Below are 25,843 nucleotides of genomic sequence, written 5' to 3'. Positions count from 1 at the left end.
ACGGTGGTGGGTGCCCCTGGAGCGGGGGTCACTCGGGGGGGGGGGGGCAGGACGGCCGCGGTCCCCTTCGGCTGGCAGCCGGTCCCTGCAACCAGCTGCTGGCACGCGGCCCCGGGGCTTCAGCCCTTGTCCCCTGGCCAAAACCGGGGGGTTTTGGGGGGGGCTCCCCGCGTGATGCCGGGGCGTTGGGAGCAGGGTGGGAGGTTGGGGGTGAGCACCTGCGGGACAGGCCCCTCAGTTTCCTCTCTCGCCTGCCCGTGTGTCCCTGCAGGAAATTGACAGCGTCTGGGATCTCCAGCAAACTGAGCCGGGAGCTGCCGTACGTACCCCTGCCCCAGCTCCCTAGCTGCTCTGCTGGCGGGGGGGGGGCTGGCTCACCCCTGGCCCCGCTGACCGCCTTTGCACCACCTTCCTGCGGGGCCTTGCAGTCCCCCACGGTCTGCAAATCCTTTGGGGGTGTCTCAGCAGAGGCTCCCCCCCTCCCGGCAGCGGGGTCCGCAGGCTCGTGTAAGGGTTGCCCGTGCCTGTCGTTTCTGCAGGCGCTACTTCGAGCTGTGCTTTGGGGAGGTGCGAATCCGCACGGACCTGCAGAAGGGCCCTGGCTTCCAGCCCTCCTTCCCGGGGGCTCCCAGCGAGGCTGATGGCAGTGAGAGCAGAGCAGATGCGGCCCTTAAACCCTCCCTGCTGCGGCTCCTTAGCCAGGTAGGCTCTGCTTCTGTGAGGGTTTTGCGGGCTTTGCTGCCGCTGCACAGCCCTCACCGTAACGCTTTCCCTCCCACCAGCTCTTCTCCATCCACCTGGATTCCGTCAACGTCATGGTTCTGCACGTGGCCACGTCGGAGTCTCTCTGGCACATCCAGGCCAGCAAGACACGTCTCCTCCTCGCTGGGGATGGGAAGAGGTAATGCTGCTGCTCGCACGCTGCTCCCCTCCTCCAGCATGGCCCCGTTTCCCTGCCGGGCTGGGGGGCGGCACTTCTCCAACCCCAGCCAGCCAGGCTCCCTGTGTCCTGCCTTGCTGCGTCCCCTTCAGCAGCACATCACAGCCAGCTCTGATGTGACCTAGCATCCTTCTCCGAGGCTGGCCCGGTCCCTTTTTACTTCATGGGAAGCCGGAGCCGTTTGTTTTCCAAATGGGTTGTTGTGCTGTGCGTGGGGTTAGGGCTTGGTCTGCTTTTGGGGGGACTCGGGGTCTCCGTGCCCCACCTAAAAGGGAGGGAAGGGGCTTGGCGTGGAGGCAGCAGGGCCCGCAGCCTCGCTCCGCTCTCCCCAGCCTGAACTGCGAGGTGAGCCTGACGAAGGTGAACAGCAAGGTGCTGCGGAGCAGCCAGCTGGTGAGTGCTGGGGAGGGGAGAAATTCGGGGCTCTGGGCCTGGGCACGGCTCTCTGGGACACCCCGGGACCCGTTCCTCGCCTGTCCTCCCCCCCCGCAGGATGACACGTGCCTGGCGGAGCTGGCCCTGGCGCTCTCCCTCTCGCTGGAGATCAGCAGCAAGCGGCGGCTGGTGGGCGTCAGGCTGAGCGTCCGGACCCTGCAGGCGGAGCTGCACGAGGGGCTCTTCTGCAGCCCGCTGCTGCACCGCGTCACGGCCGGGGGCGAACAGCCCAGCCCAGGTCAGGCACGGGGACGGGGCGAGGGCTGGATTTGGGATTTGGCTCTGCTGCCGCTGCCTCCTGCTGCAGGGAGTGGGGCGGGAGCCTTCCCGTGACTCTCGCGTGTCCCACCGCAGGCCCGGAGGAGCCCCTGAAGTCCTCGTCTCTGCTGAGCAGGGGCACGTTGCAGCTCGTCCCCAGGAGGGTGGAGGTGAAGCTGGAGAACACTAGCGTGGTGCTGTCTATGAACAGCCAGAAGAGGTGAGGGGCCAGGTGGAAGAGGTGGTTGGGGCAGCCCTGGGACAGCTGTGCCGTTCCCTGCTCGTCCCCGCGCTGCCAGAAGGCGGCGAGCAAATCCTAGAGCCCACCCCCGTGGGAAACACCGAGCGTGGCCTGGGGCTGTGCTCCTGGGGGAGGAGGAAGGCAGGCGAGCTGCTTTTCCAGCAGGACAGCTGCTGGGATCCTCGGCTGCTGGGATGGTGGAGGTGGGCTGGGCTGCAGATACGTACCGGCCCGTGCTTTGTCCGTGCCGGTGTGCTAGCCAGCTGGGGTGTGAGGTGAGGAGGCGGCGGCCGTGGGGGCGCGGCTCCTCTCTGGCAGCGACGCCCCGCTTTCCCCAGGCACCTCACCTGGAGCCTGAAGCTGCTGCAGTTTCTCTACCGGCGGGAAGAGGAGCAGATACCGCTGCGCAACTTCACCCCCGCCTCAGACCTGGACCAAATGAGCGTAGACCTCCAGCTGGAGGGCAAGTAGCCAGGAGGGCGCCCCCCGGGACAGGGCTGCTGGCCTTTTCCTCCTCCAGCCCTCACTTCTGTTCCTCCTCCCTCCCCAGACGGCCTTCTCCTCTCCCAGAGCCGCCAGCGCATCGTGTGCCTCAACTCCCTGAAGACCAGCGTGCAGGTGAGCGGGCGCTGGGCGCGCTCCTGTCCCCCGGGGGGGGGGTCTGGTTCAGCTCCTGGCACGAGCTTGCTGCCACCCCGCGCTCTCCCTGCTCCAGGTCACAGCCATTGACCTCTCGGCTGCTGTGCTGCTCAACACCTGCATCATCCACTACCGCCACCAAGAGTTTTCGCACTGGCTGGGCCTGTTGGCGCAGGAACGCAGGTGCCGGGCGGTGCCTGTCCCCAGCCAGGGGCACAAGGGAAGGTAAACTCAGCCTCAGCCGCTGCTTTTGTAGCTCGTTTCCTCTTGCCTGCCACTCTGACAGGGTGCCCGGGCATGCAGCCCCTTCTGTGCACGGCCCCCGGTGTCGTGGTAGTTGGGAAACCCTACAGAAGGCGTCCCTTGGTGCTGCTCTATGGGATGCAGCACCCCTCTAAGAGCCGGTCCGTGCTTGTCCCCCGCAGGAGCTACCCGCAAATCATAGCGCCTATCATCCTGTGTGCCTCGCTGTCCAACGTCAACGTGTCAGTGCAGCTGGGGGACACGCCGCCCTTTGCCTTGGGCTTCAACTCCATCTCTGCAGGTAGGGCTTGGGCCCGGGGTGCCTCCTAGGGCTCTTCTCGTGGGGTTGGTGGCTCTCTCAGAGAGGCGTCGGGATGATCAGCGGCCTGGGTCTGTGGCATGGGAACAGGGAAGGCCCTACTGTGTCTGCGTCCAGCCAGGCGCTGCGGGCCCCAGCCTGGTTTTGTCCGAGTTGCCCCTTTTTGGGGGCGGCTGAGCGGGCAGCACCGAGCCCTGCCTGCCTTCCCCTCCCCTCTGCCTGCAGACTACCAGCACCTGCGCCCCCAGAGCGTGCACCAGCGGGCGGTGCTGGCCGTGGACCACCTCTGCTGGCGTGTGGGCAACGACTCGCACATCCAGCGTGCCCCCCACCCGCCCAACATGCACGTGTGGGGAGAAGCCCTCATCCTCGACTCTTTCAACCTACAGGCGAGTGGGGAGCTGAGGGGCTGCTCCCGGGGGGGCTGCCTGTCTGCAACTCCTGTGCAAGCAGCACAGGGATGCGTGGTGGCACGGGGACGTCCTGCAACCTGACAGTAATCAGCCAGTTGGTCCTGCAGGGCAGCTACAACCAGCCTCTGGGCATGTCCAGCGCCCAGTCGGACACACTTTCCTGGACTGCACCATCCGGGGGCTGCAGGTGGAGTCGTCGGACGCCTGCACCGAGTGCCTGGCCAGGGTCCTGCCCCTCTTCTGCCCGCGGCCCAGCGGAGCTGAGCTCGCCGAGCAGCCTCCCTCCGCCCCGAGCGAGCCCTGGGGACTGCTCTGGAAGGTGGATCTGAAGGTGGAGGATGTAAATCTTTTCACGCTCTCAGCTGTTGTGGGTAAGTGCGGTTGTGGTGTCCGGGCTGGCCCCGTATGGCTGTCCTGGAACAGCCCCACGGCCAGGGGAGCCTGGCGTGCTGTGGGGTGCCTTGTCTGTGCCTCCAGCACCGAGGTGCTGTCCCTCTAGGCGCCCTGGAGCTGCGGCTGGACACGCTGACTGTCCTGGGGAGCGCCGAGAGCTGCACGGTCAGCGTCCAGGGCATGGTGCTGGCTTTGGTGAAGAGCATCACGGAGAAGATGCAGCCGTGCTGCAAAGCTCCTGCCATCCCCAACCCCGTGGCCAACCTCTCCATGCTCTCCGTTACCTACCACAGCAGCATCCGCTCCCTGGAGGTCGGTGGGGGCCTCGGGGCTCTGCTTTAGCCGGTGCTGGGATGGACGGGGGTGGCGGGAGGGCACCGAGAGGTGACGGAGAGGAGGACGTGGCGGTGACCTGGTGCTCGCTCTCCGCTCTAGGTGCAGTGCGGCGAGGGGCTGGCGGTGCTGTGGAGCCCTCCCGACCACATGCACTTGTACCATCACACCCTGGCCACCCTGCAGTGCCACGAAGCCTTGCGGAGCGCCCTCGGCCGCGGGACGCCTCCCTCCCTTGTCCCCGGAGAGCCCGGCGCCCTGTGCCGCCACCCCTACTGAGACAGGAGGGCCCCCCCAGCCAGACGGGGCTCCCCCCAAAAGACTGCTGTCCCTGTCGCTGGAGCTGAGCTCTGCCAAGGTCACCGCCTTTGTCTCCGAGGCCAACTACATCAGCCTGGCTGCTGAACGGACCTCGGTGAGCTGGCACGGCGGCGCCCTGCACAGCTACTGCCCCGAGCTGGCCGCCGGCTTCGACGGCCACAGCATCTTCAGCTTCAAGGAGGTGGAGGTGAAGCTGCTGCCGGAGCTGGAGGAGGTCATCCTGCACCGTTGTGCCTTCCCCGCCCTGCGCACCCTCCGCAACCGCGGCTGGGCCTTCTCCTTCGCCAGCGTCGGCATCGAGTTCCCCTACCAGTACGACTTCTCCCGCACGCTGGACGCCGCCGTGGGCGTGCAGAAGTGGCTGAAGGGCTTGCAACCGGCGCGGGCGCCCCGCCGGCACGGCGCTGCCTCCCGACCTCCTGCTCAAAGTGACGCACTTCTCCTGGGTCTTCCTGGACGACGTCTTCGAGGTCAAGCTACGAGACAACTACGAGCTGATGAAGGACGAGAGCAAGGAGAGCGCCAAGCGGCTGCAGCTGCTGGACGCCAAGGTGGCCGCGCTGCGCAAGCAGCACGGGGAGCTGCTGCCTGCCCGCAAGATCGAGGAGCTCTACGCCTCGCTGGAGAAGAAGAACATCGAGATCTACATCCAGCGCTCCCGGCGCCTCTATGCCAACACGCCCATGCGGAGGGCTCTCCTCACCTGGACCCTGGCCCACCTGGAGCTGGTGGCCATGGCTGACGAGTCCTTCCACGGCACGGAGCGTGTCGTGGAGCAGATGAGGGACATGGACAGCGTCAGCCCCTTCCCCCCCGAGGGGCTGGAGATGGTCACCCAGTGGTGCCGCATGATGAAGGGCAGCGTGGGCAGCTTCTTTGGTGAGTGGTCTTGCGTTGAGGGTGTCCTCAGAGGACGTCGCAGTGGCTGCGTGGCGTGGGTTTTCAAGGCAGGGACCTACTGGCACCGCGTGTTGCGTGGCCGAGCGGGGGAGACGATTTTCAGAGGTGCAAGGGAGTGGGAATGGAGCAGAGAGGCGACAGGGTGGTGGCTCCTGAGGCAGCCCAGAGTGTCGGGATCAGAGCAGCGCCCGTCTGCTGCCACCTCCATCGGCCCTCGCTCCGCCCCGCAGTGCGGATCCGCGACTACCCTCGCTACCTCTTCGAGATCCGGAACTGGCAGCTCTCGGGCCGGCTGATCGGGGCGGAGCAGTGCGGCCAGGCCTGCTCCCGGCGCCGCCAGGTCCTGAAGCTGGGGCTGCCCTGGGGGGACGCGACGGTGGAGAGGAACATGCCTCCCCTCAAGTTCTACCACGACTTCCACTGTAAGAGCTGGGGGGAGGGCGGGGGGGGGGGGGCGAGGGGGCTCTCTGCCGGGGTGGGGACAGGGCAGAGGACTGAGCCGTGCCCCGTGTCCCCAGCTGAGATCTCCCAGTACACCATCGTGTGGGGGCCCTGCTGGGACCCGGCCTGGACTCTCATCGGCCAGTGCGTGGATCTCCTCACCAAGCCCTCGGAGGACCCCAGCGCCCCGTTGCCCTGGTGGGACAAGAGCCGCCTTCTCTTCCACGGGGACTGGCACATGGACATCGAGCAGGCCAACCTGCACCAGCTGGCCACCGAGGTGGGAGACGGACGGGTAGGGAGCGGAGCGTGGCATGGGGCTGGCTCACACCTGCCTCTCCTCGTGCTTGTGCTTGCAGGACCCCTACAACACCACGGAGAACATGCACTGGGAGTGGAGCCACCTCTCCTTCCACTGGAAGCCCGGGCAGTTCGTCTTCAAGGGCAACCTAGACATCAACGTCCGGACAGCCTCCAAGTGAGCGTGGGGCTGGGAGCGTGGGGCTGCTGCTGGTGCTGGGGGGTTACCGGGGGCTTCTCTCCCCACCCAGGTATGACGACTGCTGCTTCCTGCACCTCCCTGACCTGTGCATGACGCTGGACCTGCAGTGGCTGTGCCACGGGAACCCCCATGACCACCACGGCGTGGTGCTGCGCTCCCCCGAGTTCCTGCCCGAGGTGCCAGTGGGACAGCAGTACGACTCCTACCGTGCCTTCCGCTCCGAGAACCTCAACCTCTCCATCCGGATGGACCTGACGCGGCCCAGCGAGGGTGGGTGACGGCGCCCCGAGGAGCCCTCTAGGGCAAGGGGGCCGGTTTTAGTGATCCTTTATCCAACCCCTGGGTTGGGTGCTGCCGTGTCCCTGCCCCGCGGTGCCGGCTGACGACGGGTGTATTCTCAGAGCACTCCCAGCCCCGGATCCTGCTCTACAGCAGCACCCTCCGCTGGATGCAGAACTTCTGGGCCACTTGGACCAGCGTGACGCGCCCTATATGCCGTGGGAAGCTCTTCAACAACCTGAAACCCAGTAAGAAGAAGCTGGGGCAGCATTACAAGCAGCTGTCCTACACTGCGCTCTTCCCCCGGCTGCAGGCAAGTCCCGGGGGTGGCTTCTCAGAGTTAGTTCCCCCCTCTCCCTGCGCTGATCTCTCAACCCCTGCTGTCTGCTCCTTCGTAGGTGCATTACTGGGCCTCCTTTGCCCAGCAGCGGGGGATCCAGGTGGAGTGCTGCCAGGGGCACATCTTCACCCGCGGCACGCAGCGGCTCATCCCGCAAGGTGAGCTGGGGCCCCGCTGGCGCCGCTTCCAGGCCGGGGAGGGTCCCGGCTGACGCCTGTCCCCGTCCCCCAGCTGGCACGGTGATGCGACGCCTCATCTCGGAGTGGAGCATCACGCAGATGGTGAGCGACCTGAGCCAGGTCACCGTGCACCTCATGGCCTCCACCTGCGATGAGAACGCTGACCACCGGCTCGACACCCTGGTGAAGAAAACCCACCTGCTGAGCCTGTCCTCCCTCACCTACCAGCGGCACAGCAACCGCACGGCTGAGGAGGTACCGCAGCAATCACCCGGGGCACAGCAGGGGTAACCCTGCCCGGGCTGCCCCGGTGGCATCCCCCACGACAAGGGAACCTTGATCTTTGGGTACAACGGGGAAGAAGGGGCTGGAGGTGGCTTTGTTGTGCTGAGGCTCTGCCCCTCTGTGCCCAGGAGCTGCCCCTGCGGGATGGGGACGATGGTTTCCACACGCACCAGCTGCACCTGGTGGACCTGAGGGCGTCCTGGACCACCACAAACCGGGACATCGCCTTCGGCCTCTATGACGGCTACAAAAAAGCAGCTGTGCTCAAGCGCAACCTGTCCACCGAGGCCCTGAAGGGGCTGAAGATTGACACGCAGCTGCAAGCCAAGAAGCTGAAGCGGGGCCCGCTCTCTGCTCAGTCCATCCCTGCCAGAGTCACTGCTCCCATCACCAGTGGCCGTCCCGAGAGAGCCTCCTCGGGGGGTGAGTGTGTCAGGGAGTGGAAACCTGCACCCAGCAGTGGCCTGGCTGTGCGTGCTAGCCCAAAACTGTGCCCGCCTTCACCCCATTATCTCCTAGCCAGCCCCCTTCGGCTTTTCACTGACTTTTCTCCTTCCCCAGGAGCCTACATGCTGCAAAAGCTCATTGAGGAGACGGACAAGTTCGTGGTCTTCACAGAGGAGGAATCAGGGGCTAGCGAGCAGCTGTGTGGCATCGCCGCTTGCCAGACCGACGACATCTACAACCGCAACTGCCTCATCGAGCTGGTCAACTGCCAGGTCCGTGCCCCTGGCCATCCTGCTGGCCCCACGCTCTCTGCTCCCCATGGCCTCGTGGTGAAGAGGTGCCGTGCCTGCCCCTGACCCCCCAGGGTCTCTTTTTTCCCCCTAGATGGTGCTGCGAGGTGCAGAGACAGAGGGCTGTGTGATTGTGTCCGCCGCGAAGGCCCAGCTGCTGCAGTGCCAGCACCACCCTGCGTGGTACGGGGACACGCTGAAGCAGAAGACGTCGTGGACCTGCTTGCTGGACGGCATGCAGTACTTTGCCACCACGGAAAGCAGCCCCACCGAGAGGGAGCACGGGCAGCTCTGGCTGGAGGTGAGCCGCTGGGGTGGCACACGATGGGTGAGCTGCAGGGAGGGCAGGGAGAGCGAGGGTAACCACCGACGCCTCCTTGCATCCCTAGGTGAAGAATATCGAGGAACATCGGCAGCGGAGCCTGGACTCGGTGCAGGAGCTGATGGAGAGCGGGCAGGCCGTGGGGGGCATGGTCAGCACCACGACAGGTACTGCTCGAGCGAGGAGCTGGCCACCACGCTGCCCCAGCCCTGCTCGCGGGTGACCCCGAGGCTGGCGGAGCTGGGAGCACTCAGCACGTCCGCGTGCAGCTCTGGGAGCTGGCTGCTGCTCTGAGCCCTGTGTCACGGGGTCCCCAGAGTGGTGCTGAGGCTGTGGTCCCCCTGCCCGTCCCCAGACTGGAACCAGCCCTCGGAAGCCCAGCAGACCCAGCAGGTGCAGAGGATCATCTCTCGCTGCAGCTGCCGCATGTACTATATCAGCTACAGCCACGACATCGACCCCGAGCTGGCCACGCAGATAAAGCCTCCCGAGACTCCCGCTAACCAGGAGAAGGAGGATCTGCTGAAGAAGCAGGAGGGTGGGTACATCCTGGCAGCGCGTCTCAGCAGAGCTCTGGGCTGACCCGCAAGTGCCTGCCAGGTCCAGGGGTGGTCCGTCTTGTCCCTGCTGAGATCAGAGGGGAGCGTGCAGGGTCCCCAGCCTTGTGGGACCAGGGACACCACCTGAGGCTGGACGCTCTGAGCCTGCTAGAGCCAGTGTAACCACCTCTGCTCGTTCCCTGTCGCTCCACCACTGGCTGGCCCCCAGGTGCGTCCCAAGAGGTACCACCTCTGGCCATATAGAGGCCCCACGCGTCCTTTTTGTGTCCCTGCAGGAGCTGTGGACACATTCACACTTATCCACCACGACCTGGAGATCTCCACAAACCCTGCCCAGTACGCCATGATCCTTGACATAGTTAACAACCTGCTGCTGCACGTGGAGCCCAAACGCAAGGTACCCACAAAGCTGCAAGTCACTGTGCCGCTTGCTTGTGCCCGGGGCACTCCTTATCTTCCCTTATCCTTGTGTCCAGGAGCACAGCGAGAAGAAGCAGCGGGTGCGTTTCCAGCTGGAAATCTCCAGCAACCCTGAGGAGCAGCGCAGCAGTATCCTACACCTGCAGGAGGCCGTGAGGCAGCACGTTGCCCAGATCCGGCAGCTGGAGAAGCAGATGTACTCCAACGTGAAGGTGAGCCCGCGTCCCAGGCAGGACCTGGCTCCCTTGGGTCCCCGCTTCAGGGAGGAGGGTGCTGAGGGTTGTCTGTCCTTCAGTCCCTGCAGGATGACAGCAAAAACGAGACCCTGCTCGACCTCAACCACAGGCTGCAGCAGCAGCTGAGCCAGGAGAAGGCTGACCTGCAGCTGGAGAGCGAGGAGCTGAACATACTGATCAGGTACGGGCCCTCTCTGCCTTCCGTAGCATTGTTTCCCCCCTTCCTCCAGGGCTCCCACATCCCAGCTCTCCCCTGTTTGCTGCAGGTGCTTCAAGGACTTCCAGCTGCAGCGAGCCAACAAGATGGAGCTGCGGAAGCAGCCGGAGGACGTGAGCGTAGCACGGCGGACTGAGTTCTACTTCGCCCAGGCGCGCTGGCGCCTGACGGAGGAGGACGGGCAGCTGGGCATAGCCGAGCTGGAGCTGCAGCGCTTCCTCTACAGCAAGGTACCGAGCTGTCCCGTGGCCCCCACAGCCACCCAGGGCCCAAATGTCTGGGGCTGACGGGTCTGTGTGCACAGGTCAACAAGTCCGACGACACCGCCGAGCATCTGCTGGAGCTGGGCTGGGTCACGATGAACAATCTCCTGCCCAACGCCGTGTACAAGGCAAGGGGAGCAGCTCTGCGCCCTGGGGACCCTTGCGTGGCCCAGCCAGGGTTGCCGTCCCTCACTCCAGCCACCCGCTGGCTTCCCTGCAGGTGGTGCTGCGTCCCCAGAGCTCCTGCCAGTCTGGCCGGCAGCTGGCACTGAGGATCTTCAGCAAGGTCCGGCCGCCCGTGGGGGGCATCTCCATCAAGGAGCACTTCGAGGTGCCAGGGCTGGGCTGGGAGGTGGCAGGGCACAGAAAGTGTCTGCCCAGCCCCGACACGTGTCTCTCTCTCTCTCTCTCCCCCCCCAGGTGAACGTGGTCCCGCTCACCATCCAGCTCACCCACCAGTTCTTCCACAGGATGATGGGGTTCTTCTTCCCCGGCCGCAACGTGGAGGAGGAGGAGGTGGGGGATGAGGAAGACAAGTCCAAGCTGGTGACAACGGGTGAGTGGGGCGGGAGGCTGGTGGCTGTGCGTGGTCGCCCTCTTCCCTGGCCACCCCAGTGACCACTGAGCAGCTCTGGCTGCGTGTCCAGGACAAGTTTGGGGGCAGCTGTTGGTGGGCCTCGTGTTGAGGAACAGAGACTGGCGGTCTCCCCCGTGGGCAGGGAATTGCTGGGGGGGGGGGGATTGTGGTCATGGCTGCTCCCCAGGACCCCGGCCACTTTGTCGCAGGGATACCCGTGGTGAAGCCGCGGCAGCTGATCGTGGCCGATGACGCGCTGGGGCCGGGGAAGGGAGTCGCTCAGGGACTGAATCGGACGTCAGGGGTCAGAAGATCGTTCCGAAAAGCACCCGAGGTACCTGCCACGGCCCTGAGGGGGACTTTGGGACAACCCCGTCTTCCCTCAGCTCCTGGGCTGGGCAGCCCTGTCCTCGCCCTGCTTTCCTGTCCCTGTTTTTCCCTGGTGAAGCAGTGCTATGGCCTGGTGCCTGCCTGCCCCTTCCCCGCTGCTTCCTGGCTCCGTCCCCTCTCCTCACCTTCTGCTCCCGGCCCTGTCCCCAGCACCCCGTGGACGACATCGACAAGATGAAGGAGCGCGCGGCCATGAACAACTCCTTCATCTACATCAAGATCCCGCAGGTGCCGCTCTGCGTCAGCTACAAGGTGAGGGGACGGGGACGGGGTGTGCTGGGGGTGTCCTAGGGCCTCGTCCCACCCTGCCTGACCCCCCTCTGCTCCATCCCCTGCCCAGGGCGAGAAGAACAGCGTCGATTGGGGCGACCTGAACCTGGTGCTGCCCTGCCTGGAGTACCACAACAACACCTGGACGTGGCTGGACTTCGCCATGGCGGTGAAGAGGGACAGCCGCAAAGCCTTGGTGGCGCAGGTAGGTGGGGACGGCGCTGTCTCAGCCTCCCCCCCCCCCCCCCTTCCCCATCTCCTGCTCGGGATCATCCTGACCCTCCTTTCCCGGGGCAGGTGATCAAGAGAAGCTGCGCCTGAAGCCGGCAGCGGGCGCGGAGGCCCGGGGAAGCTGGAGAACAAATCGGACGGGCCCATCCAGCAGCAGGAGGAGGACGAGAAGGCGCGCCTGCTCATCGGGCTGAGCGTGGGCGAGAAGAACCCCAGCAAGAAGTCCATCTTCGGCAGGCGCAAATAAAGGGCAGCACCCGGCAGGCCGGGAAGGGACTGGGCCCCCCCCCTCCCCCCCCCCCCCCGTGCTCCCCACAGCGGAGGGGCAGCCCTATGGCGGGGAGGGGGGGGGCCGTGCTGCTCGGCACGGCGCCGCCCGAGCTGGGGGTGGCTGTGCCCGGGCCCTCCGGCAGCCCCCTCGCTGCGGGGCAGGGGGTGCAGCAGTGGGGGGCTGCGGGGTGCAGCGTGCTCTGGGGCCGCTTTGTGGGGTGCGCGAAGCACCCGTGCCAAGGGTTCCCGCGAGCCCCCCCTCTCCCTGCTGTGCGGGTGCTGGGCCCGGCCCCTGGGCCCGGTGAAGCAGCAGGATCGCTCGAGGCTGGGAGGAAGGGGAACGGGAGAGAGTTTAAATAAGAGTTTTTAATTTGGAACAGCCTCGCCCCCCCCGGGTTGTCACTCGCCTCGCCCCTCGTGGCGCGGCGTCGGCGTCAGCGCCCTCCCCGTTCTCAGCACCCTGACTTCGTGGCTTCACCCCCTGGCCCTCCAGCGGCGTTCCCCCACTTTGGGGGTCCCTGGCAGTGCCCCCCCCCCCTCAGCCCTTGCACTCATCCAGCTCCTCCGGGAGCCCCTCGGGGGTCTGGGGGTCAGGGACCCTGGGATGCCGTTACCCCGTTGTCCTCTGAAGCTGGGGGCAGCCGCGGGGCTGGGGGGGCTGCTGTAAAATGGGGGGGGTGGGGGGGGTACTGGGGGGGGGTACTGGGGAGAAGGGGGGTCCCCAATCCATGCCCGCTGCAGGCACGGGGTGGATACCGCGGGGGGCGCACCGGGAGCCCCGCTGCCCGTTCCCGGGGCGGGGGGGGGGGGGGGGGGGGGGTCGTGAGCGGTCGGGGCGGAGAAGGGGGGGTCCGGGGGGCGGGCGGGGCGGGGCCGGGCGGGGTTATGTAAGGCGGCGATTACCGGGTCCGGGGCGCGGCGCGATGGGAGCAGCCAGCAGCGGGCCGGGGCCGGCCCCGGTGCGACCCCCCCAGGTGCGTGCGGTGGCCCCCCCCCCGTTCCCCCTTCCCCATCCCCGGGGTGTTCCCCCGCTGACGGCTGCCCCCGGGTCCGCAGGGCCGCGCCGTGGGGCCGTGGGTACGGGCGCTGCTGCGCCGCGCCGGGTCGGGGCCGGGGCCGGGGCCGGGACCGGGACCGGGGCTCGCCCTGGCTGCCGAGGAGCCGCCGCTGCCCGGTTGGCCGCTGCCGCAGCTCGTCTCGCTCTTCCTGCCGGAGTTCCCCGTTCGCCCCTCCGGCCGCCAGCAGCAGCTCAAGGTGCCTGCCCGGGGACCCCCCCCCGACCTACCGGGGGGCCCGGTGCGTCCGACCGGGGAGCCCGCACCTCCCGCCGGGGGTCCCGTGCGTTATACGGCGTCCTCCGCCGGGTCCCCTCGCACCCCGGGACGGCTCCCTCTGCTTCCCAGCGGGGTCCCCGAGTGTCCCGTGCGCCCTACCGGGGTCCCCGTGCGCCCTACCGGGGTCCCCGTGCGTCCTGTGCCGCCATCCCGTGCCTCTTCGCGGGGTCGCCGCCCGTCTTTACCGGGTTTCCTTGCGCTCCGTACCGGGGTCCCCGTGCACCCCTACCGGAGCCCCCGACCCTCCTACCGGGTCCCCTTCTCCCCCCACCCGTGTCCACCCGTGCGCCCCACGCCCCCTGTTCCCCAGGTCCCCGCGCGTCCCACGGGGGTACCCACGCGCCCTCCCCCGGTCCCTGTGTGCCCCCCCCGCCCGCTTTGTGCCCCCCCCCCCCCCAACGCCCCCCACCTCACCCCACGCAGGACCCCGCTCCCCGTGGAAGCACCCCACGGCCTGCCCCACGCCGGGCACCCCGCAGCCCGTCTCCGTGGGGGTGCTCAGCTCCCGCTCCCCCCAGATCCTGGGCTTGGTGGCCAAAGGCTCCTTCGGGACCATCCTGAAAGTGCTGGACTGTGGGCGGGAGAAGGTCTGCGCCGTCAAGGTGGGTGCTGCCCTGAGGTCTGGGGGTGCCCATCCCGGCCCCCCCCCCCCCCCTCCCCGACACCCCCATCGCCCCCCCAGGTCATGCCCAAAGTGGAGGTGCTGCGCCGCGACACCCTGAAGCAGTGCAAGGAAGAAGTCAGCATCCAGGTGAGGGGGATTGGAGCGCGGGGGGGATCCCACGGGCTGCAGAGGGAGGGTGGCACGAGTGGGGGCCCCCCCGTGAACCCCCCTACCCCAGGGGCCGCTCACCCTCTCTGCTTTGTGTCCCCAGAGACAGGTCAGGCACCCGTTTGTCCACGGCCTGGGGGACAGCTGGCAGGGCCAGCGCCACCTCTTCATCAGTGAGTGACCATCTGCCCGCGGGCTCGCCCTGGCCCCCCCCCCCCCCCGCCCGCGCACGTGTCCCCGCTGCCCGCACACGTGTCCCCGCACACGCGCGTGCTCCCCCCGCTCTGCACGCTGCCCGCGGGGACCGAGGCACTCGGCTGCCAGCTCCCAGCCCGCAGCCACCGCGGGGACGGGGATGGGGACGAGCGCAGCAGGGACAAACGGGCTGCTCTGGCCCCCGGGTCTGTCCTGTCACTTCTCCTGTGTCACCACTCTGGTGGCTGTGCCACCGCGGTGCCCGCGTGGGTGCACTCCTGGTGGCTCTGTGCGCCCCAGGGGCTGCGTCACTTTGGTACACGTTTAGCCGTGGTGCTTGTGTCACCTTCGTGCCCACATAGCCATAGTGCTGTAGGGTCCACCGGGACCCTCGCATCGCTCAGGGACGTGCCACCTTTGTGGCCACAGAGCCCGTGTGGCCCTGGTGCCTGTGTCACCTTGGTGTCCCCGTGGCTCTGGAGCCCACGTCACCATAGTACAGAGTCCTGGTGCCCGCAAGGTCCTGGTGCTTGTGCCACTCGCTGCCCATACAGACCCAGCACTCATGTCACCATAAGGCACGGCCCTCGTGGCCACGTGGCCGTGGTGCCCGTGTCACCTCGGTGCCCGTCACAAGGCCGGTGACGTGTCCTGGCAGTGTGCACCTACTGCAGCACCGGGGACCTGCACGCGCTGTGGCGCGCCGCCGGGCGCTTCGCCGAGGCCACCGTCCGCCTGTTCGCCGCCGAGCTGGTGCTGGTGCTGGGTGAGTGAGGGCTCAGCCCTCCCTGGGGGGGCAGCCGCCCGCTGGGTGCCATGGGGGTGGCAGAGGGCATGGCATGGGGAGGGGACCCCCAGCTCTGATGGCTTTGTCTTGTCCCCAGTGTATCTCCACGACCTGGGTATCGTGCACAGAGACGTGAAGGTGGGTGACAGCGGGGTTGCGGGGGGACAGAGGATGGCGGGGGGGTCTCTGCACCCCCTGGCACAAATCGGCCACCCCAGCGCCTGTTTAATTTCAGATGGAGAACATCCTCCTGGATGAGAGAGGTAAGGGTCTGGTGGCACTAGGGTGGGGACACCCCATCCATGGGGACACCCCATCCATTGTTGGGGCCCCATTCGCCATCTTGCCCTGCAGGGCACCTCAAACTCGCCGACTTCGGCCTCTCCCGGCACCTGCGGTGGGGCGAGCGGGCCCACACCATCTGCGGCACCCTGCAGTACATGGGTAAGGGGGCGGCAGGGGGTGGTGGTGGGGACACATCCACCCCAGCCCCTCACCCCCTCATCCCCACAGCCCCAGAGGTACTGAGTGGGGGCCCCTACAGCCACGCAGCCGACTGGTGGTCCCTGGGAGTCCTGCTCTTCGCCCTGGCCAGTGGGGAGGTGAGCTCCGTGGGGTGCAAGGGGGGAGCTAGGGGCACCCTACAGAGCCCCTAAACCTGCTCCTTGCCCCCCAGTTCCCGGTGGCACCGGCGGGGGACCATATGGCCATGCTGGAGCGCGTCAACCGGAGCAGCTACGCGAGCCCCCCTGCGCTCAGCCCCGCGCTGGCCCGGCTGCTGGCTGAGGTAGCCCTCGCCCCCCAGGTTGGGGGTCCCCAGGGGGGTCCCTACCGCTCACCCTCCTCTCTCCTCCCCCAGCTGCTGTGCCACAACCCCCTGCGCCGCCTGCGCTACCTCCACCACTTCCAGGACCACCCTTTCTTCCGGGGGGTGACCTTCGACGCCGAACTCCTGCAGAAGGACCCGGTGGCCGTGGCCGTGGCCCCGCGCCCCCCAGCGCCCCCGTCTCCCACCCCCGACCCCTCCACCTTTGACGACTTCGACTGCGACCTCACCGCCACGGCCCCCCCAGACCGGCCCTGGCCCGGCTGAGCTGCTGCCACCACCGGACCCCTCGCATCGCTCAGGGACCCCCCAGACCTCCCCCCGGCAGCGGCTGGGCCCCCGGTGGCGGCCCCCAGCGCCGTGTGCATCTCCCCACGGGCGCAATAAACCCGGCACCCTCGGGAACCGCTGCGGATGCTCCCCGGGGGTGGTGGTGCGGGGCCGGGTCCCTTGTGCTCGGGCAGGGGCTGGGGACCAGGAAGGGAACGGGAAGGGGTCGGGGGGCGGCACGGAGCCGGTCCCCCCGGCCCCACGCGTGGCGGCCCCGTGCTGGGCGCCGCGCAGCGCCGCGGCTGTTTCCCGCCAGATGGGCGGGGCGTCGCGCGTAGCCACGCCCACTATGGTAATAACAGCGCGCGTCACGTCCGTAGCCACGCCCACTTGCCGGTTTGGCCCCGCCCACCCCCGCCCCGGTGACGCGTGAGGCGCGGGACCAATCAGAGCCGCGCGGGGTTTTCAAACGGGCGGCGGCGGCGGCGCGGAGCGGAGCGGGCGCGGAGCGGGGCCATGCGGGCGGCGCGCGTCCCCGCCGTGAGTGCGGGGCACCGGGAGGGCGGGGGGGGTCCCGGTCCCGGTCCCGGTCCCGGTCCCGGTCCCGGTCCCGGTCCCGGTCCCGGTCCCGGTCCCGGTCCCCAGGGGGGTCCCTCCGTGTTCTTATTGCTGGGGGGTGCTCCAGGAATCCCCGTGCGCTGTTGCCCGGGGGCGGTTGGAGGCTCCGTTAGGTCCCGGGGGGGTTCCGCTGGTGCTGCCGGTGACTGCCCCCCCCTCGATCCCCGGTAACCCCCCGGTAATCCCCTCCCCCCCCAGGCGCAGCGGCGGCCCCTGCAGGAGCTGCGGCTGCAGCCGGGCGCGGAGCGCACCAGCCTCACCCCGCTGCTCCGCCGCCTGCGGCTCAAGGTCGGTGCGGGGGGGGGGGCGGGAATGATAACTGGGGGGGGGCGGAACGGGGGGTGCTGGGGAGCTGGGGGGGGGCGGCTGGGGGGTGCTGGGAGAGCTGGGATTAATGGGGGGGGCAGGTATGGGTGCTGGGGGGGGTGGGGAGGTGGCTATGGGAGTGCTGGAGGGGAGGGGCAGGGTGGTCCTGCCCCCCCCCATGTCCTGACCGCCCCCCCCCCGTGTCCCATAGGACCATGACGGCAGCACCCCGGTGTCCTGCACCCGGCCCCCCCCCAGCCGCCTCACCCTGGGGCCCCCCGGCGGTGTTATCCTGTGCCCCCCTCACCTAGAGCCTCCCAGCGGTGCCCCCCCAGAGCCCCCCCCAGGCAATGTCACCCTAGGGCCCCCCACCCCACCAGGGTCCCCCAGCCATGTCCCCTTGGGGGCCGAGGCACCAGAGCCCCCCCCTGCTGATACCACCCCGGGGTCCCCCAGCGGCCCCCCAGAGCCCCCCAGCAGTGCCGCCTTGGGGCCTGATGCCCCGGAGCCCCCAGGTGACACCGCCCCAGAGGCCACCCCCCCAGGGACCCCCTGCAGTGCCCCCCCAGGGACCCCCAGCAGCCTTCTTTCAGGACCCTGCTTCCCTGCCCCCCCCAGCAGCACCCCCTTGGTGCCCTATTCCCCTGACCCCTCATTCCCCCTCACCCCAGGCCCCCCCAGCATCATCAGCTCAGCGCCCTGCAGCCCCTGCACCCCCGGCAGCCCCCCCCCCGGCCCCCCCCGGCGGCACCAGCCCAGCCTCCTCCTGCGCCCCGGGCCCCCCCGGCACCTCCACCCCGCAGGAGGCTCCCTTCCACGGGTGGCGCGCGGCGCCCGCCGACCTCTCCTGCAGCCCCGTGGGACCCGAGCCCCCGTCTAGCGATGGGGGTACGGGTCTCCCCAATTGCCCCAGCACCCCTGGGACCGCCACGCCCCCAACCCCTGCCCTGCCGGAGCAGAGCCCCCCCCAAAACGAGGCAGCCGAGTTGGAGCCCGCAGGGTCTGAACCAGTGGCCACCCCCATCCCCTCGGCTGAGCCAGCGGCCGCCCCTGTCCCCGCGTCGGAGCCGTCCCCGGGGGCCATATCCTGGGCGTTGCCGCTGGTGTGGCTGGAGAGGAGCCTCCACGCCTCGTCCCTGCTGGAGTCCCTGCGGCACAGCCTCCCCCTGTCTGTGCCGCGGCGGGACGTCGGCACCAGTGTCACCCCGGTGCCCACCATGGCCACGGGCACCAGCGTCACCCCGGTGCCCACCATGGCTACTGGCACCAGCGTCACCCCGGTGTCCACCGCGGCCACCGGCACCGTCATGACCCCGCGGGAGCGCCAGGACAGGAGCACCGGCACAGCCGCACCGGCTCGCGCCAAGGACAGCGCCGCCGAGACCGACTCGCTGCTCTGGCAGTACGTGTCCCCACGGGGGTACGGGGATGTGGCACCCCTGCGGCGTCCACTCCCCAAGCCCTGGGGCTCGCTGTCTCTGTCTCCCCAGCTGTCCCCGGGAGCAGCTGAGGTCCCTGCCGCGGGCGGAGCTGGAGGGGCGGCTGGAGAGCACCCTCATCATCATCGAGGCGCTCTCGCTGCAGCTGCGCGGCTGGCAGGAGAGCCAGCGGCCGCTCCCCGCCGTGGGGCCGGCCGAGCAGCGGGAAGCCCACACCCAGACGGACGTCACCCGGCCCCGGGGGGTAAGCGGGGAGCCCTAGGTGGAAGAAAATTGGGGCTGCGTCCCATCACGTGCTGCTCCAGCCGCGTTATCGCACCTGGCTGCACCACCAAGCCGATTAATTTGCCCTTTTTGAGCCCTTTCCGTGGTCAAATATTGCGGCAGGCGCACGGGGAGGGGATGAGCCGGTCCCGTGGGAGCGGGTGGCACAGCGCTTGCGGGGAGATGGGGAGGTGTTGGGGTGCAGAGCCTGCCCTGCCGTGCCCCCCTTTAGGAGGAGCAGATCTACCACGGCCTCTACGTGGAGCTGCGGAGGAAGACCCAGGCTCTGCAGCGGCAGCGGGGCGCCGAGCAGGACCTGGCGCGGGAGCTGGCGCGGGCGGCGGAGGCGATGGTGCGTCGGGGCGCGTGGCAAGCACGTGGGACTCAGCCGGGCACCTTACGTGCCCGGTGCCACCGGTGCTGGCACGTCCTGAGCCTCGGTGTCCTCGTCCCTTCCCCAGGACGCCTGGGCCGGGCAGGGCCTCCTGCTGCGGAGCCTCACGGAGGGCGCTCTGCAGAGCCTGCGGGACGATCGGGGAGCCCTGGCCCAGGAGGTGAGCGCACGCAGCCGGGCTGGCCGCCCCGTGTCTGGCCCTTCATGGCATAGGTAGCCAGGGCACCTGGGTTTTTTCTGGGCTCCGGGGCTGCTGGAGGCAGCTGGAAGCACCCAGCGTGTGTCTGGAGGCTGCTGGAAGCGGCTCCTCCTGCGCCCAGGCTTGTGCCACAGACGCAGCCTGGGGACATGGGCGAGGGAGCTGGCGCGTGGCAGCTGGAGGCCGTCCCGGTGCTGGCCTCCTCTCAGGGCCTCCTCTCGGGGCTGTTTTCTCTCGCAGCGGGAGCAGGTGAGGGCCCTGGTGTCCCGGTGCGCGGCCGCGCTGCAGAACGTGCCCGGCAAGCTGCGGAGCTGCCTGCGGGAGCGGGACGAGGCGCAGCAGCGAGCGGACGAAGCCCTTCGAGCCAAGGAGGAGGTAACGGGGCAGCCCTTGGGGTGCTTAGGAGCTGCCTCTGCAGCCCCCGTGTCCCATCCCGTTGATTTGGGAGTCCCACGTCCATCTGTCCATGGGGAATGGGGGGACGTGCGGCCAGGAGCAGCTGCCCCAGGAGGATGGCTCACCGTGGGAGCTGCCCCGTGGTGAGGCCGTGCCCCGAGCTGTGCCCGTCCCTCCGCAGTGTGATGCCTTCCTGGAGGCTTTCCGCTCCCACGCCAGCGCCCAGATCAGCGCCCGGGACCAGAGCCTGGCGTCCCAGCGAGAGCTGGGCATGCTGCTGGAAGGTGCCATCCACCAGCAGGTACAGGATGGGTGCAGGTCCCCCCAGGTCCCTGCGGGCTCTGCGGGTGCAGCCACAGCCCCGGTTCGGGCGACGATGCTCTGAGCAGCTCTGCCACGGCCTGAGGCTGGCGCTTGCCTCCCTCTGTTCTCTTCCCTCACCCTCCTCTCCCGCAGGCCTCCCTGGCTGCAGAGGCTCAGCCCTTCCGCGAGTTCGTAGACGTCACCTTTGAAAACCTGCAGGAGGAACGGAGGGCGCTGGACGACGAGGTGAGGGCTGTCCTGGCTGGGCGATGCTTCTCCGGGTACCGCGGTCAGCCCGGCTGCCAGCCCCGTCCCCTCCTGCCCTGACCCCGTTCCCCCCGGGGCTGTCCCCTCGCAGCGGGAGCAGGTGAGGGCCCTGGTGTCCCGGTGCACGGCCGCGCTGCAGAGCGTGCCCGACACGCTGCGGAGCCGCCTGCGGGAGCGGGACGAGGCGCAGCAGCGAGCGGACGAAGCCCTTCGAGCCAAGGAGGAGGTAACGGGGCTGTGTGGTTCTCAGGGGGTTCTCTCTGGGCATGTGGGGGGATTCTATGGTGAAAGGCGTATGAAAATGGCTCAGCGTGGGCTGGGAGCGGTGCTGGAGGAGCAGGGATGAGCCCTGTGTCCCTGCAGGCGTCCCACCAGCTGGAGGAGACCTCGGTGGCCCTGCAGGACGCGGTGGCTCAGGTGGAGCAGCTGACGGTGGCCAATTCACGCCTTGGTGCAGGTAGGGGAACACATGGGGATGTCGGGATAGGGAGCAGGGGGGAGGCTGGAGCCGGTCCCCACGCTCACAGCTCTGCCCCTGCAGACCTGGGCACCCTGATGAAGCAGCTGGCCAGCGTGCAGCAGGAGCGGGACACGCTCCAGCAGGAGAACAAGGACCAGAAGGAGGAGATATCCTGGTGGGTTCCGCACCCCTCCGTCCTCCCCTTGTCCCCAAAATGTCCCCGTGGGGTCCCCTCACACCCATCCCATCCCCATCAGGCTGGCGAGGGAGCAGGATGCCCTGCAGCGGGAGCGTGGCGAGCTGAGCCGGGAGCTGCGGGAGGCGGCGGAGTGCCGGGAGGTAGGAGCCTGACGCTGACTGCGCCGTCACGTGCCGCCGGGTGGCAGCCGGCCAGGAGCGGGATCAGCCCTCGGCGCTGCCATCCCGCACGTAGGGCTGCTCGCCCGGCGATGCTTCCCGCGGGGGCGCGGCTGCCGGGGATAATTCCCCTGGCTGCAGTCACGCTGCTTTGCTTTCCCTCGGGCCCGTCCCATGCCCAGGGTGCAAGTCCCTGGCCCCTCTGGGGGTCGTTTGCGGGGGATGGAGCTGCCCCTCATCAGGGTGGGACCACACGGGGGGGCTGCAGTGGTGTCCCCCCCCCACCAGCTAACTATATGCTCACGGCCGTGTCCCCCCGCAGTTCCTCGACCAGGAGAACCGCATGTCCCGCAGGCAGCTGATGGAGGTGGAGGCCAAGCTCAAGTCCACGCTGGCCGAGCTGCAGGAGTGCAGCCTGCAGCACGAGGAGCTGAAGGAGTCCCACCAGTGCCTGCAGTACGGCCCACGCCTATCAGTGCTGCTTGAACCCCTTGTTTTGGGGAAATCGGGCCCCTTGGGGTGGGGTTTGTGGCTCTGGTCGCTGCTGCTCCAGCTGAACCAGTTCCCCAAGTGGGGGGGAGAGGTTGTAGGGCAACCCAAGACCTGCCAGCACCCAGTGCAGTGGGGTTTGCACCCCCTGGGTTGTGGGGGGACCCTGGAGAACGTTCCTGTCCCACCCTAGGGGGGGAGATGCACTGTTCACGCCATCCCCCTCATGCAGGGATGAGCGAGCCGCCCTCCTCAAGGAGCTGGAGAGCACCAAGGCCGAGCTCCTGGACTTGCAGCTCAAGAGGGAGAAGGTCTCCTGGTGCCTGGCAGACATCGCCGAGAGCAAGCTGAGGCTGCAGGAACTGGCTGACTGCCTGCGAGCCGCTCTGGAAGAGGAGGTAGGTCGGGGCCCTGGGGGGGCAGGAGGACGAACAAGCAGCAGGAGCAGCACCCTGACACCACGCTCCTCCCTCCCAAAGGACAATGATGCCCCGTCGAGGAGCAGAACCTGGACCCCAGCACCGCGGACGCCCGCCCGCCGCACCCCGTACCGTGCCGGGGACTCCTTTGTGGGCAGTGTCCTGAAAGCGGTGTCGGGGAGAGGTGAGCTCCTCGGGGACCCCCTGGGTGGGGGGTGAGGGCTGGTCCCGTCCCCCCCACCCCTCGCACAGCACCTCTGCCCTCGCCTCCCGCAGATACCGATGAGGCTGCCGGATTTGGGAGTGTACCAAGGATGAAGCCTACCAAGGATAAAATTTTTTCCACGCCAAAGCGAGCAGGTACCGCGGTGTCGCACCCTGTGCATCACGGTGGGGTTGCCCCACATATCGTCCCGTCCCCCCCACCCCAGTGACAAACCCCTGCCTGCAGAGCCCGAGGATGGCCTGATGGAGAGGGTGGCGGAGCTGAGGGCTGTGGTCTCCGACCTCTCCTTGCTGAGCACCCGCATCCAGGAGCTGGAGCAGAGCGAGTTCAAGGCGCTGCAGGCTGAGATGTGAGTCTGGGGGGGCCGGGGGTTGCTGGGCACAGACAGCACCCCGGGGTGCCTCCCACCCTGGCTCTGAGCAGAGCACTCATCCTAAAGGGCTCCCTGCAGCTGGTGGGCATGGGCCGGCCTCTGTCCCCGTGGGCTGGGAGCACTGGGAGGGGATTTGGATTGTGCCCCCCCAAATGCTCAGCCATGCTGTGTGTCCCCCCCCCAGCTCCGACCTGCAGCTCAGGCTGGAGGAGGTGACTGCCGAGAGCCAGGAGAGGACGGACGCCCAGGCTGCCACCATTGCCAAGCTGAACAAGGCGCTGCGGGGCAAGCTACAGGTGAGCCCCTGCCAAAATTGGGCCAGTGCTCACCCCAGGGCAGAGCCGAACTGGGACGGGGCTGGGATCTGGGACACTGGGAATCTGGGTGACCGGCACCGTGCTGCCCCGTGGGCGCTCCGGGCTCGGATAACCTCAAATGTGAGCAACCCGGTGCCATGGGGGGGGGGGGGGGACACGGGACACCAGGCCTGACACCGTTCCCCCCATTTTGTCCCCTGCAGAACGAGAAGGAGCTGCAGGACGTTGTGAAACAGCAGGAAGAGAAGATGCTGCAACTCATCGACAAGAGCGGGGAAGTGACGGTGCGTGTGGGGCCAGGGGGTGCCAGGGGGGTCCTGCTGGCCGCCGGGCCCCCCTTAGCATCTCTTCCTTCTGCAGAGGCTGAAGGGGGAGGTCTCCCAGCTGAAGCGCTCGCTGCAGCGCGCCGAGACGGAGGCCAAGGTGCTGTGGGAGGAGATGCGGGGCCAGGAGCCCAAGGTGGATGCTGCCCACGTCCAGGAGCGGGTCCTGCTGCGGCAGGAGGTGAGGCCGTGGAGAGCGGGGCCTGAGGAGAGGCCTTGTCCCCACCATGGGGAGGCCTCAGGCCCTGGGGAGACATCGTTCCCCCTCGCTCCCCTCGCAGGTGGACAAACTGCGCTTGCTTCTCCTGGAGAAGGAGGATGAGAACTTGCTGCTCTCAGACAAGTACCTGGAGCAGGTACCGGGAGCTGTGAGGGGTCGTGGCAGCTCCCATCCCCTCTCTCCCACCCTACAACACCTTTCCCTGCCCTTTAATGCCTCCTCATGGCATCTCCACCCCCCCCCCCCCCACCCCCCCCAGGTCCGAGGGCTGGAGCTGAGGCTCCGTCACAGCCAGAAGCTTCTGAGGACCCACGAGGAGATGCAGGAGAAGGTGAAGGAGGTGAGCTGAGCCCTGCCAGGGCGCTCGTCCCTCCTGCGAGCGCAGCACCCCCCGCGCTAACAGCGCTGCTGTCCCCAGGTCCTGTCGTCGCTCCCCGAGTTGCCACCGGGCTGCCAGGAGCTCCCCGGCCTGCTGCGGTACCTGGGCCTGAAGCCGAGCGGTGGCAGCAAGGAAGCCACCGAGCCGCTATAGCCCGTGGTGCGCACCCTTCCTGTTCTTAACTCTGTAATTATTTATTGAGTAAAGTTTTGTTGGCTTTCACCCCGCTGCCTCCCTGTGCCGTGCCTGGGACAATTGGCTCCTGCTTCCCCCCCCCCGGCACTTGCTCTCAATAAGGCACCGCGTTCCCAAGGCTCCTACCCTGCCGTGCCCGGACTGACCCAGCTTCCCTCCCCGGGGCCCCCCGCTCCTCCTCCTGGCCTAGATTTCCCCCCCCCAAGTTCTGTGTGTTCCCCCCCCAGCTTAGGGGCGTGCGGGGAGGGGATGGGAAGCTGGATGTTGTGCCCCTACATCTGTTGTAGGGGGCCCTATAGCTCCCCCATGCAGCATCCCGGGGGGCTAGGAGTTCTCCAACCCTGAAGCCTTAAAGGGGGGCTCCTATAGGGTCCCCCCTATTCCCAGTGCAGCTCCAGCCTCCTCTCCCTCCCTCCCCCTTCCCTACTAGGGCAGCTCCTGTGGGATCTCCCTCCAGCCCTTCCCGGCCCCAAGGATGCTCCCTGCCGCTGCGAGGGCCCCCCCTGCGCCTCCCTCCGCCACCGCTGCCCGAAATAGCTGCGCTCTAACAAGTGCTCTGGTTTTTAACGGCCCCTTTCTCCCGCGGGCGGAGGGGTCACCTTCCCCTGCCCTCTACCACCACCCTGCATCCCTTTATTTACTGGGGCCGTCTTGGTGGCTCAGGGCACCGCACCCCTCCTCGCTCGCAGGGGGCTGGATGTGCCCCCTAGATGTGGGGTGGGGGCTGCCTGTGCCCGGATTTGGGATGAAGGGGGGGGGGGGCACACGCTGCCTGCTCTGGATTAGGGCTGTGCCAAGCTGCTGAGCCCTCCTTTTACGGCGGGGATTCAGCAGAACTCAGCCCTGGCAGCCGGCCCGTGGGGCGAGCGGGGACACCGCTATTGTCCCCACGCCGGCTCCGGGCGGCTCTGCTGGGTGCGGGGGGGCTGCTCCCCTGCAGAGCCCCCCCCCCCCCCGTCCTGGGGCTGTGCGGGGATGGGGGTGGAGGTGATGCTGGGGGGGGCGCAGGGGGGTCCTCAACACATGGGGGGTGGTACAGAGGTCCCTGCCCCGAGGTGGGGGTGACCCAGTGGGGTACCCAGGAGTGGCATGGGGGGGGTCCTGCCCCCGGGGGGGGTCACAGAGGGGTCCCTAATAGCAGCAGAGGCTGGCACTCGGTGATGTGCTTTGTCACTTCCCCGTACCCAGCAGGAAGTGACAAGGGGGTGGCACGGCTGGCTCCCCATCCCAAAGGAGGGGGGGCACACAGCGGGCTCCCCCCCCCCAGCAAAAAGGGGGCGGCGCAGGGGGGGGGGGTCCCCAACTCCAGGATGGCACCGCGGGGTCCCCGACAGCAGCGCGGGGCGCCACCGGAGGGGGGGGTGGGGGCGCGGGGTTCGCGGGGGGGGGGGGGGCTCCGGCGTCTCGGCTGCGGTGGCGGGGGGGGGGGGAAGAAGGCGGGGCGGGTTGGGGGGGGGGGGGTTGCTGGGGGCCGGTCTTACCGGGTGCCGCCCGCCGGGCCCGCCCCGCCGGTCACGTAGCTCTGCGGCACCGCAGCCCCATTTACCGCGGGGCCGGAGCGCACAGCCCGCAGTCTGCGCCCGCCGCCGCCACCGGCCCTGCACGGTAACCGGGGGAGGGGGGGGGGCTGGTCCGGGAACGGAGAATACGGGGGGGGGGAGGGTGAGGCTGGAAGGGATGCAGCCGGTGGGAGCGGCAGCCCCGACGGCAGCCCCGTGCGGAGCCGCCGGTACCGCGGAGCCCGTGGGGTGGGTAGGTTTT

The 25,843-nt window shown here is 68.5% G+C and overlaps 3 protein-coding genes across 3 annotated transcripts; all 3 read left to right on the top strand.

Moving 5' to 3' along the window:
• The first annotated feature begins 275 nt into the window (after positions 1 to 275).
• BLTP2 (bridge-like lipid transfer protein family member 2) lies at positions 276 to 11,953 on the top strand. Its single transcript, XM_035561061.2, is given in 41 exon segments — positions 276 to 319; positions 540 to 702; positions 783 to 901; positions 1,273 to 1,333; positions 1,433 to 1,613; positions 1,730 to 1,853; positions 2,213 to 2,337; positions 2,425 to 2,492; positions 2,590 to 2,738; positions 2,939 to 3,057; positions 3,301 to 3,464; positions 3,596 to 3,641; positions 3,644 to 3,859; positions 3,988 to 4,193; positions 4,317 to 4,448; positions 4,450 to 4,908; positions 4,910 to 5,414; positions 5,666 to 5,857; positions 5,954 to 6,156; positions 6,236 to 6,354; positions 6,428 to 6,648; positions 6,780 to 6,970; positions 7,056 to 7,155; positions 7,229 to 7,431; positions 7,590 to 7,884; positions 8,023 to 8,180; positions 8,293 to 8,499; positions 8,588 to 8,687; positions 8,876 to 9,058; positions 9,356 to 9,477; positions 9,557 to 9,712; positions 9,796 to 9,917; positions 10,003 to 10,183; positions 10,258 to 10,344; positions 10,437 to 10,547; positions 10,637 to 10,772; positions 11,003 to 11,127; positions 11,334 to 11,435; positions 11,524 to 11,662; positions 11,760 to 11,795; positions 11,798 to 11,953. Coding segments are annotated over 39 exon segments (6,264 nt in total). The 5' UTR covers positions 276 to 319; positions 540 to 702; positions 783 to 815; the 3' UTR covers positions 11,932 to 11,953.
• A 924-nt stretch (positions 11,954 to 12,877) lies between these two features.
• Positions 12,878 to 16,135, top strand: RSKR (ribosomal protein S6 kinase related). The gene is given in 11 exon segments (XM_050716660.1): positions 12,878 to 12,928; positions 13,011 to 13,208; positions 13,807 to 13,890; positions 13,971 to 14,039; positions 14,164 to 14,233; positions 14,914 to 15,021; positions 15,140 to 15,180; positions 15,261 to 15,486; positions 15,556 to 15,644; positions 15,719 to 15,829; positions 15,902 to 16,135. Coding segments are annotated over 11 exon segments (1,281 nt in total).
• Positions 16,136 to 16,454: 319 nt separating this feature from the next.
• SPAG5 (sperm associated antigen 5) lies at positions 16,455 to 24,107 on the top strand. The gene is made up of 24 exons (XM_035561206.2): positions 16,455 to 16,490; positions 16,955 to 17,044; positions 17,866 to 18,464; positions 18,553 to 18,745; positions 18,998 to 19,117; positions 19,227 to 19,319; positions 19,599 to 19,733; positions 19,936 to 20,055; positions 20,211 to 20,303; positions 20,416 to 20,550; positions 20,688 to 20,781; positions 20,866 to 20,959; positions 21,042 to 21,123; positions 21,464 to 21,597; positions 21,863 to 22,028; positions 22,110 to 22,233; positions 22,326 to 22,409; positions 22,501 to 22,624; positions 22,833 to 22,944; positions 23,169 to 23,249; positions 23,326 to 23,469; positions 23,570 to 23,644; positions 23,768 to 23,848; positions 23,927 to 24,107. Exons 1-24 carry the CDS (start codon positions 16,455 to 16,457, stop codon positions 24,038 to 24,040), a joined length of 3,123 nt encoding a protein of 1,040 aa, XP_035417099.2. The 3' UTR covers positions 24,041 to 24,107.
• The last annotated feature ends 1,736 nt before the right edge of the window (positions 24,108 to 25,843 follow it).

The sequence above is a fragment of the Cygnus atratus genome, unplaced genomic scaffold, assembly GCF_013377495.2.
Source record: "Cygnus atratus isolate AKBS03 ecotype Queensland, Australia unplaced genomic scaffold, CAtr_DNAZoo_HiC_assembly HiC_scaffold_151, whole genome shotgun sequence".
NCBI classification, from domain to species: domain Eukaryota; kingdom Metazoa; phylum Chordata; class Aves; order Anseriformes; family Anatidae; genus Cygnus; species Cygnus atratus.
The sequence above is the reverse complement of the archived record's forward strand: the minus strand, read 5'-3'. Positions and strand labels throughout refer to the sequence as shown.